Source organism: Loxodonta africana, chromosome 4 (assembly GCF_030014295.1).
Source record: "Loxodonta africana isolate mLoxAfr1 chromosome 4, mLoxAfr1.hap2, whole genome shotgun sequence".
NCBI classification, from domain to species: Eukaryota; Metazoa; Chordata; class Mammalia; order Proboscidea; family Elephantidae; genus Loxodonta; species Loxodonta africana.
This window is the reverse complement of record NC_087345.1, coordinates 144428345-144440681: the sequence shown is the minus strand read 5'-3', so window position 1 is coordinate 144440681 and position 12337 is coordinate 144428345. Positions and strand designations below refer to the sequence as shown.

General features: G+C 38.0%; 1 protein-coding gene across 6 annotated transcripts in view; it reads right to left on the bottom strand.

Moving 5' to 3' along the window:
• Positions 1–12337, bottom strand: part of FBH1 (F-box DNA helicase 1) — a 96555-nt gene that overhangs the window by 23124 nt on the left and 61094 nt on the right. For 5 of the 6 annotated variants that reach the window (XM_010590760.3, XM_010590762.3, XM_010590758.3 and 2 more), the window contains 2 exons: positions 1378–1509; positions 390–829 (listed from right to left, as the gene is read on the bottom strand). The exons of the other annotated variant lie outside the window; for it this stretch is intronic. In XM_010590760.3, coding sequence (XP_010589062.1) covers positions 659–829; positions 1378–1509 — 303 coding nt within the window. In that variant the 3' untranslated portion in view covers positions 390–658. Of the gene's footprint in view, positions 1–389; positions 830–1377; positions 1510–12337 lie in introns of those variants that run through there. 6 annotated transcript variants of the gene reach the window in all.

The window sequence follows — 12337 nt, the reverse complement described above, 5'->3', positions numbered from 1 at the left end:
TTCCCTTCCATAGTGGCTACCCAACTCCATTTCCCCTCAATAGTTCTGATTTTCAGTTCTACCTATAGGAAAAATGAGAGGGCTACTTAGTTACTGTCACTTTGTACTTGACTTTTTATGTATTATATTATCTCTCTCTGTTTAAACTGTGTACCCCATGACACTCATGACTCCCCATGGCATTAAAATGTCATTTTTGATACCTCAATTATTACCCTAGAGATTAGGTTTCATACTCTGCTTGGAGTGTCATATGAATAGTGACAGAGCTGATCAAAAGAGTAAAAGGAAAAAAGAGAAAGCTCAGAAACAAGAGCGCTGAAGCCAGGTGTCACAGAGTGGTATGCCGGTGCTATTATGCCTGTTTAATTGAAACCTTGTAATAAAAGTTTAAATACATAAAATTTTTTTATTAAAAAAGCATTCCCCACTTCCCCAACCTGGTGCATATGGAGGGTGGGCAAGTAGAAACTTGCTACTTATAGGGAATGGAGATATGGCAGATCCAATTCTGGTTGGTTTCTTCTTCCTCAAAAAATGTTCTGTGAATGAATTCAGAGTCTCAGGTAAAGGAAAACCCTACCCCACACAGGGTTTCTTCAAGTGCTTGGAGTCCACAGCAAGGCATTTTGTACCATGGAGAATGCTTATCTGGGCTTTAGAAGACAAGGAAGAGCAGGGCTTCATGTCTGGGCAGCACTATGTTTTCAATGGTACGTTCCATGGAGCGCACCTGCTCCGGGGAGGCGGTCAGGAATGCCAAAGGCCCGATACGCTGTTCTGCACAGGAGTGGCAAAGGTAGCCACCCTTGTTTTCCTTCCTGTTGCTCTGCAGTGATGGATAAGAAAAAGAGGTAAGGGCAACAACCAAAGAACGAGGATTTTCCATCCAGAAGCCTGATTTACTGTCATAGAGCTGCCAAAGGACTAGGTATTATTATCCTGATATTTTCAGACTGTGCAAACTCTCTGAGGTAATACTTCCTACGGCACCATCATCTAGTGTAAACTCAACTCTATCAAATTCCCTTTGAGCAGAAACCAGAATTTATCAAGTCAATTTACCAAGGAAAGTTTAAATTGGTCCCCCAGGTAAGCAGCTCTCCTCTTACGTGTCTGCTCACAATCCAGTCCCGTCCTAAATCCAGACTACATGACCTGACTCTTGATTATGCTGTCTCTGACACATAGGCAGACCTTACATCTCTTATGCCTTACATACAAAAGGCCTCTAACACATCCTAAAGGAATTCTCAAAAAAACTTCTTTTATCTCCCTCACCCACAATCCAGATAAGTACACAGCTCACATGCAACAAAACTTAAAGGACTAAATTAAACTCTAATAAAGTGAAAGTTGCTGCCAAGAATCACATACATAAGTGATGGGGAGTTTCTTCATTGTGAGGACGGTGTCTACAGGAATGACATTGTTGCACTGCCCTACACAGCAGCAAACCACTCCTGTTTTTAAAACATTACTTGTCAGCTCTGCTTGCAAGAAGTACTCCTGAGAAGGAAAACAGTGAGAAAGAGAATTAATGGCAACACCTATGCTATATTCTCTTGGAAACTTCAATAGCTAAGGGGCTTTAAACACTTTTTAGATACTGTTCATGTCCTAGAATGAATAAAGCACTGGCTGCCCAGTTTTCCCTAGTTTCTCTACCTTTTCCCTGTCCTTAAGGTTACCTCCAAGAAAAGACACTTAAAGCAGTCTAAACAACTTCTTGGCAAAACTGCTAGTTTAAAAAGAGTTTTAATGGACAAACATGCAAAACCACAATGATATTTCAGGACTATTTCTGGGTTTTCTTATGTTAACCTGTCCCAAACTAAATAATGTAATAAGTTATTTGTATATTCACTTTACAACCCAGGTAAGCTGAAACAGAAGACCTTAAAAAGACTTGCCCAAATCAACCCTGAATATTTCCATCTTCCCATGCCTTGGCTACACTAGTGAACAAATTACTTAACTTCTTTACACCTCAGTTTCTTTATCTGTAAAATGCAGATAACAGAGTACTGACTTCATATGGTTGTTATAAAGAAGAAATACAACAATACATGCGAAGTGCTCAGTGCCTGTCACACAGTGAGCACCCAATGTTCATTACCTCCTAGACTGTAAATGTCACAAGATTCTGACGCCAATGTCTGATTCGCTGCTGCCCCTGAGGAGCTGAACATAGTACCTGGTACTAGCAGGACAGTAAATTTGTTGATCAAATAAATTATTATAATTTCTTATTTCCTGGATTATACCTATTTAATTTTTTCACAATCTATGTCCAACATTACCATTTATTTATGTCCAACATTACCATTTATTTGGTTTTTTCTTTTGCAGGAGCTACCTACTTGCTACAAAAAAAAACCCAGAAAATATGTAAACACCCATGCATCCACCAATAAGATGATAACTAACCACGTGAAATCCTTCTTTAAAATAAAATTATAGATTTTGCTAAAGTCCCCTTTGCCTGTCATCTCCAATCCATTCCCCAAAGGCAACCAGAATCATAAATTTGGAGTATAGCCTTTCCAATTCATTCTAAAATAACTTTATATTCACAAACATTTCCAAGAACATAAAGTATCATTTTATATGTATTTATTTCCATAAATATTACACTTTTTAATTTTCTTCTCATCTAATTAATTTCTTTAAAGTGCTACATAGGATTCTAGCATATCAATCTTTCACATTTTATTTACTCATTTCCTTTTTTGGAAATCTAGACTGTTTCTAAATTATCTTAATGCAAGAATGAATATCTTTGTATATGTTTCCCTGCTCACACCAGCCAGAGTTTCTCTAGGGCTGGTGCTTTCAAAATTTATCAAGAAACCCATTTAACATTATAATTCTACACACACACACACACACAACTAAAATGAAAGTTTCACAAAATATAATTGAATGGTACATGTAATATACTGATTTCTTTTTTAGATTTTATTTTAACTCACTTTTTTTTTAAAGCTTGACATAACCCACTAACTTAATTTCACAAATCATTAATGAACTGCAACCGGCTCTTTGAAAAGCACTACTTTGAGCAGCAGTTCACAAACATTTTGGTTTCGGAAGCCCTTTATACTACTAAAAACTAAGGGCTCCAAAGAGCTTTTGTTTATATGAGTTTATATCTATTAATATTTACCATATCATAAATTTAAACTTTATTTCACTTAAAAATAGTAATAAACCCATTGTATGTTAACCTAAATACTGTTATGAAAAATAACTATATTTTTCAAAAATGGAAAATAAAGATAAGTGAGAAGAGTAGCGTTGTTTTAACATTTTGCAAATCTCTTTAATGTCTAGCTGGATTCCCACAACTGCTTTTGCAATCAATCTGTGGCGACATCACATGTCATGTGGCTTCTGGGAAACACCAATGCATACTTGTGAGAGCAGTACGGTGAAAAGGAAAATAACATCTTAGTATTACAGTAAAACCTGTGAAAGCCAAAACCTGTGTAAGGCGGGAACCTGTCAGAGAAGGAAAACTCAAATGTTTTCCACTAAAACAAGCAATAGAAAAGTGGTAAGACTGCACCCTGTCTTACGAGGTGGAAAACTTGCAAGATCCAGAAAAACAAGCCTGTCCCCCGGAGTTTCGGCTCTCACAGGTTCCACTGTATGATGAAAACAGTTTGGCCGTGTCAACACCCTAAAAGTTCCCAGACCACAATTTAAGAACTTGTGCTCACTTAGATGTGAAATTTGTCCTTCCACCAGGAGCATTAGGGTGCCAGCTTCCCATCATCCCTGCCAATACTTGAAATGATCAAACTTTTTCATTTTTACCAAGTTTGCACTGTCCTAATTACTACAGAGGCTGCGTATCTTTTTTTTTTAACATGTTTACTAGCCACTGTGGTTTCATTTTCTGTGAACTTCTTGTTTATATCATTTGCCCATATATGTATCAGGTTGTCTCTTGCTTACTAATCTGTAGTTCTTTATGACCTTTATTGCTCATATTTTCTGCAAGTACTTATGCTCCAGGAGGGCAGAGATTTCTGTTTTGTTCGCTGCCACATCCTTAGAAGTGTCTAGCACGTAGTTGTGCTCAAACCAAAACCAAACCCATTGCCATCTAGTTAATTCCAACTCATAGTGACCCTATATGATAGAGCAGAACTGCCCCCTAAGGTTTCCAAAAAGTGGCTGGTGGATTTAAACTGTCAACCTTTAAGTTAGCAGCTGCATGCATAACCACTATACCACCAGGCTTCAGATGGTGCTCGGTGCTTGTTAAATGGATGAAAGAAGTATCTCTTCACATTCTGTGGCTAGTCTTTTAACTTTATTTAAGCAGCAGCTAACAAGCTAAAGAGCAAAGGCTCTGGAATCAGAATGCCTAGGTTCACATCCCAGTTCTTCTATTCACTACCTGTGCAACCTTGGGTCAGTTACTTAACCACTCTGTGTCTGTTTGCTTACCTGTAAAATTGGTAGAACGGCAACAATTGCATCTCAAAGGGTTTTTTTTTTTAAAGATTAACAATGTTAGCTATTATTTTATCACAGGGAAGTTTTACATTTTGATGCAGATTTACCTGTTTTATGATTCTTACTTTCATGTCATTTTCATTAAGAAAACGTTTCTTCTGAGGCATTTTTCTAATATCTTTTAAAATTTTAATTTTTTACGTTTAGGTCTTTAATCACTGTAGAGTTTATAACGGCATGAGGTAAGAATCTAATTTTACTTTTTTCTATATAGAAAGTGGAAACCCTGGTGGCGTAGCGGTTAAGAGCCACTGCTGCTAACCAAAAGGTGGGCAGTTCAAATCCACCAGGTGCTCTTTGGAAACCCTATGGGGCAGTTCTATTCTGTCCTACAGGGTCGCTAGGAGTTGGAATCAACTCAAAGGCAAAGGGTTTGGTTTTTTGGTATATGGAAAGCCAATTACCTCAGCACTACTTACTAACTTCCCTATCAATCTATATTATCACCTTTTCATATACTAAATTCTCATACACTCATGTGACCTGGGAGCTCTCTAATCTGTTCCACTGATCTTTTTTGTCTCCTCCTGCACCAACACCAGACTGCTTTAAATACTATCACTTTATAATAAGTCATAATATCCAGACAGAAGTCTCCACATCTTGTTCTTCCTTGACTTGTCTATTTTTAGGCCATTGTTCTTCCATATTAATTTTAGAATTTATAAAATTCCTCCAAAATAAACACCTTATAGGGAATCTCCCTAAATGTACTCTTTGGGGAGAACTTCAATTCCACTCACAAACGGGATCTTTAAGATGAGGAGGGACACCATTTGGGCAAATGTTAGAATCATTTTACAGTCTAACCACTTCTAAAAGCTTAAAAAACAAAAACTTTTAGACAATCCATTTGAAAAAACAAGCCAACCACTGGTGCACTCTTATAAAGACAGTGATAAGAACTAGCCACCTGCCCCAAAGTACCGTTAGAGAACGCACATAAGTGTGGCAGTCGTGTTCTCCCCAAAGCTCACCGCTACATCTAAAGCCGTCTAACCACTCCTTGCCAAGACTGCAAATTCCATGAGATCAGAAACCACATTATTTATTTTGTTAGCTGTATCCCAGGGCACTAACTACAGGGCTTGGAATGTAAAAGAGGCACTATAAATCAAATATTTGTTAACTGAATGAATAGGTGAATCAATCAACCCAGCCACCCTCCCTCTTCAGTGAAAGCTTGGGTGTCCAATACTTGCTCAGGTACGAAGACCTGTAACTATGAGGAAACACATCATCCAAGTACCTGCTGGGGGCTTCCATCGAACTGCGTAAGCTACTGCAAACACTTCCACAACAGGGAATAGCTGCTGCAAACACTATCACAAGGGAGGAATAGCAAAACCAAAAACTTAATTTTAACCCCTGGCCTCCAGGACTCAAAAGGCACATTATATCACCACATACACCTTTCCTCCTTAAAAAATGTTAAGTTGTTTTATTTTTAAAGGTATTGGCTCCTTACTAGGAGTCAGGTACTTCATATATAGAGCACTTCACATACAATCCTCAACAATGATTTCAGGAGGATGATACTGCCACCATCCCTACTTTACAGATCAAAGATCCAGAATGAGTAATTAAGTAACTTATGCAAAAGATCACATCGCTAGAATGCGGCAAATGTGGGGTTCAAACTCAGGTCTGCCTAAATTCAGAGTCTGTGATCTTAATCACCAAGCAATACCAATTCTTTCTCTCTCCTACAATCTTCAGATACAAAGCTAAGTGACAAGGAAGCACATGATTCAAAAGCACTCCTATTCTGTAGAGGGTGCTCAACAATTACTGTTGAACAAATGACTGCATACTATGACCACGTAGTTCTTCTCACCCTTCTTAGTGGTAAAGTCTCCCCCTCAATACCTCCCTCCTGGAGTTGAAAGTCTCAAAGACCAGTAACCACCTCTGAGTCCCCTCTAAGCTTTTCCCAAGTGATGTTAATGCAGTCGTTTCATCAGCTCATAATAATCCTTCTCTCATCACCTCCTCTAAGGTGCAGTTATTATCATTATGCCAGTTTTACAGATAAGGAAACAGACACAGAGTGGTTAAGAAACTGACCCAAGTCACACAGGTAGTGAACGGAAGAACTGGGATGTGAACTTAGGCATTCTGATTCCAGAGCTTTTGCTCTTTACCCTGCTAGCTGCTTCTTTAAACAAAGTTAAAAGACCAGACACAGAAGGAGAAGAGATACTTCATCTGTTCAGCAAATACTTGCTGAGCACCAACTATGTGCTAGGCACTGTTCTAAGAATACACACTTAAGACCTGAATCAAGAATCCAAGGTTTGGGGAGGCTGAGAGGCTGTTTTTGAGCAACTGGCATAACTCCATGTGTCACTTAATCATTCAACAGTATAATGATTACCTTTACTTCCTCAAACTTTAAAGAAGCATGCAAACAAAAAGGGCTTTTGCTGATCACCCTAGCTATATTTTCTAAGGCGGTCAGAGAAAAAGGGCTCTGCCTAATCCATTCCTGGTTATAGGGGAGATGACATGTTGATGGCTCTAGGCAGTGGAAAACAATGGCTCACTTTCAGTCTCTAAAATGCCACCAAGCTTAGCCCCACAGTTCACAACATGCTTTCATATCCTCTAAATCATTAACCTGTGATGACATGGGCTGTGATAAAGAAAAAGCAGAAGAACTTCCCCTCACGCAAAGTCTGTCAGACTTATGAACATCTGTTCACACGAATGGACAGTATTTCTGGGGCTTCCTCCAAGTACCCCTGTGAACAGGCAGGTGTTTCCTTCCCCAGCCTTGGCAAAGGGGAAGTATTTCTCTTGATTATGTATTTTCTTTTGTTTTACAGGTAAAGCACACTTTCTCCATAAAATGTGCATAGTAACCAACTGATACACTTCCAATTAACTTTGAAAAGCCTATTTAATTCTCATACATAACTGGGGAGACCAGAATGATACAACCTCTGGGAAAAGCCTGGCAATACCTAGAGAAATCACATAAGCATTTATCCTTTACCGAGCAATTCCACTTCTAGAAATTCATCCCAAATATTCACAGGCAACAATACAAAACGATTCATGCATAAGGTTATGCAGCACAGCATTATTAAAATCAAAAGATTGGAAATAACCCAACGTCCATTACTGAGGGACTACATAAGCCATGGTCCATCCACACAGTGATATACTACTCGGCTGTAAAAAGGAACAAAAAAGAGCTCTCTGATCTGATAAAGAGTGATTTCTACATCATTAAGTGATAAAAGCGAGGTACAGAGGAGTTAGAATGCTACCTTTGTGAAAAAGAAAAGAAAATATATACGTATTTGCTAACATTTGCAAAAAAGAAATAGTGAATAAATTAAAAACTAACTTAAAAAAAAAACAGCTACCAGTGGTGGAGGGAGACACTGGTCTGAAGGAGACAGGGGACTTCTCTAAATATACCTGGTTACAAAAGTTTCACTGTGAAAACATAAATATGTTTTATATATTCGATATACATATATAAATAAAAAATAAGCAAATAAATACATCTAGCTGTACATCAGATTGGTGATAAAACCAGAGGAGGAAAAAAATATTTATTTCAAGTGCCTTTAGAACATAATATTTTGATTATATAACGTTAGTGGGAAAAATGGAGCAATTAGAGATCTTAAATTCCATTCAGTATTCTAACTGTTAATAGTAACATTGGTATTATTGTGAAACTTTTATATACAGGAGGAGAATATAAGTAAGTAGTTAGTAAATACTATTAGGAACCAAGATTTTCAGTATAAGAAAAAAGATTCAACTGTAAAGAAGTAAAAACCTTTTAATGTTAAACCTAAATTGGACTGTAGTACTACAATTAATGAGAGTTATAAATGGCAAGGCTAAAGGCTCTGACAATGCGGATACAAAGCAGCCTTTTTTAAAAAATGAATGAATGAAGGGAGCGTATATTAAAAAAAAAGTTTCAGCAGTGCACATTTGGTTAAAAAAAAAACTCTGAGAAAAAGTAAGAAAATGGTTATCACACAAATTGGGATGGTAGTTACTCTCATAACTACTCTCAGGAGAGAGAAACACTGCAATGATTGGGAGGAACCACCAGGAAGCCAGACTGGGATGCTGGCAAATCCCACCTCCCGAACTGGGTGGATGTTTACCTCATGATAATTTTAAGTTGTATATCGTTTTATGCTGTTCTCTGTATTTGTATCATATTTAACAATGAAAAGCTTTTTTAAAAAGAAAAAAAAAATGAATTAGAATTATCAATATGAACTGTTGATTTTTCCTTTTTAAAAACAAAAAACAGATATAGGGTCCTGAACAGAGCTGGAGAAAAATGTAGATCAAAATTCTAACTCACAAAAAAAAAAAAAAAAGACCATACTTACTGGCTTAACAGAGACTAGAGAAACCCAAAGAGTATGGCCCCAAGACATCCTTTTAACTCAGTACTGAAGTCACTCCTGAGGTTCACCCTTCAGTCAAAGATTAGCCAGGCCCATGAAACAAAATGAGACTAAATGAGCACACCAGTCCAGGGGCAAGGATGAGAAGGCAGGAGCGGACAGGAAAGCTGGTAACGGGGAACCCAAGGTTGAGAAGGACAGAGTGTTGACATGTTATGGGGTTGGCAACCTATGTCACAAAATAATACGTGTATTAATTGCTTAACGACAAACTAATTTGCTCTATAAACCTTCACCTAAAGCACAATAAAAATTTTAAATAATAATAATTTTAAAAAACACAGATTTCCTAGCTCTGTCTACTAAAAAGGAGAACCACTTAGTATTACTAAAAGGGAGATAGCCTGATATTATGAGCCTCCTGCAATACAGAGCACACAGCCCCACCTATGCAGCATTTCTCCTAGAAGAGTTAAACTCATATCTAATCAAGCCTCTATGACTAACTTCCTATTACAGGAAACCCAGGTTAGGCGACAGCAGAGTAAGTTATACAACCACACAAGGAAGCAAATCTAAAACGTGGAACATTCTATACGACAACTGACCCAGTTTTCTGCAATAACGCAGCAGCATTAAAAATGGGGTGGGAGTGGTAAAAGTTCTGGAGAACTCTAAATTAAGAAACTTAAGTGAAATAAATCAATCACAGAAGGACAAATATTGCACGGTCTCGCTTTTATAAAAAATCAAGGTAGGTATACACACAGAAAGCCATGGATGGGAGTGGGAGGAAGGGGAATAACTTTCTAGATAGTAGACACTTGCTATTTTTGGTGATGGGAAAGGCAATACCCAATATGGATGAAGTCTATACAACATGACAAAAGTAAATGATGAGGGCGGGGCCGAGATGGCAGACTAGGCAGACGCTACCTCGGATCCCTATTGCAACAAAGACACGGAAAAACAAGAGAATCGATCACATACATAACAATCTACAAACCCTGAACAACAAACACAGATTTAGAGACGGAGAACGAACTAATACGGGGAAGCAGCGATTGTTTTCAGAGCCTGGAGCCAGCGTACCAGTCAGGTACGGCACAAGCACAGAGAGCTGCTCCACCCCCCGAACTATCACCGGGAGGGGGCCCAGCCAGCTCGTACAGGTGGTGTGGCGACGCAGCCGGTGGGAGAAGTCCCCGGGAGGCAGTGACTGGTCTTGGAGCGGGGAGAGCAGCGTCCCAGCCGGGGAACCGTCCCGCCGGGATTTGGACTGGACGCAGCAGATTTTCTGGAAAAACTAGTTTCCCAGTGATGGCTCGGAGACAGCAATCCATATCAAACCACTTAAAGAAGCAGACCATGACAGCTTCTACAACCCCCCAAACAAAAGAATCAAAATCTTTCCCAAATGAAGATACAATCCTGGAATTATCAGATACAGAATATAAAAAACTAATTTACAGAATGCTTAAAGACATCACAAATGAAATAAGGCAAACTGCAGAAAAAGCCAAGGAACACACTGATAAAACTGTTGAAGAACTCAAAAAGATTATTCAAGAACATAGTGGAAAAATTAATAAGTTGCAAGAATCCATAGAGAGACAGCATGTAGAAATCCAAAAGATTAACAATAAAATTACAGAATTAGACAACGCAATAGGAAGTCAGAGGAGCAGACTCGAGCAATTAGAATGCAGACTGGGGCATCTGGAGGACCAGGGAATCAACACCAACATACCTGAAAAAAAATCAGATAAAAGAACTTAAAAAAATGAAGAAACCCTAAGAATCATGTGGGACTCTATCAAGAAGGATAACCTGCGGGTGATTGGAGTCCCAGAACAGGGAGGGAGGACAGAAAACACAGAGAAAATAGTTGAGGAAATCCTGACAGAAAACTTCCCTGACATCATGAAAGACGAAAGGATAGCTATCCAAGATGCTCATCGAACCCCATTTAAGATTGATCCAAAAAGAAAAACACCAAGACATATTATCATCAAACTCGCCAAAACCGAAGATAAACAGAAAATTTTAAAAGCAGCCAGGGAGAAAAGAAAGGTTTCCTTCAAGGGAGAATCACTAAGAATAAGTTCAGACTACTCAGCAGAAACCATGCAGGCAAGAAGGGAATGGGACAACTTATACAGAGCACTGAAGTAGAAAAACTGCAGGCCAAGGATCATATATCCAGCAAAACTCTCTCTGAAATATGAAGGCGAAATTAAGGTATTTACAGATAAACACAAGTTTAGAGAATTTGCAAAAACCAAACCAAAGCTACAAGAAATACTAAAGGATATTGTTTGGTCAGAAAACCAATATCAGATATCAGCACAACACAAGGACACAAAACAGAACGTCCTGATATCAACTCAAATAGGGAAATCACAAAAACAAACAAATTAAGATTAATTAAAAAAAAAAAAATACACATAACAGGTAATCATGGAAGTCAATAGGTAAAAGATCACAATAATCAAAAAGAGGGACTAAATATAGGAGGCATTGAACTGCCAGATGGAGAGTGATACAAGGCGATATAGAACAATACAAGATAGGTTTTTACTTAGAAAAACAGGGGTAAATAATAAGGTAACCACAAAAAGGTATAACGACTCTATAACTCAAGATAAAAGCCAAGAAAAACGTAACGACTCAACTAACATAAAGTCAAACACTATGAAAATGAGGATCTCACAATTTACTAAGAAAAACGCCTCAGCACAAAAAAGTATGTGGAAAAATGAAATTGTCAACCACACACATAAAAAGGCATCAAAATGACAGCACTAAAAACTTATTTATCTATAATTACGCTGAATGTAAATGGACTAAATGCATCAATAAAGAGACAGAGAGTCACAGACTGGATAAAGAAACACGATCCATCTATATGCTGCCTACAAGAGACACACCTTAGACTTAGAGACACAAACAAACTAAAACTCAAAGGATGGAAAAAAATATATCAAGCAAACAATAAGCAAAAAAGGAGTAGCAATATTAATTTCTGACAAAATAGACTTTAGACTTAAATCCACCACAAAGGATAAAGAAGGACACTATATAATGATAAAAGGGACAATTGATCAGGAAGACATAACCATATTAAATATTTATGCACCCAGTGACAGGGCTGCAAGATACATAAATCAAATTTTAACAGAATTGAAAAGTGAGATAGATACCTCCACAATTATAGTAGGAGACTTCAACACACCACTTTCGGAGAAGGACAGGACATCCAGTAAGAAGATCAACAGAGACACGGAAGATCTACTTACAACAATCAACCAACTTGACCTCATTGACTTATACAGAACTCTCCACCCCACTGCTGCAAAGTATACTTTTTTTTCTAGCGCACATGGAACATTCTCTAGAATAGACCACATATTAGG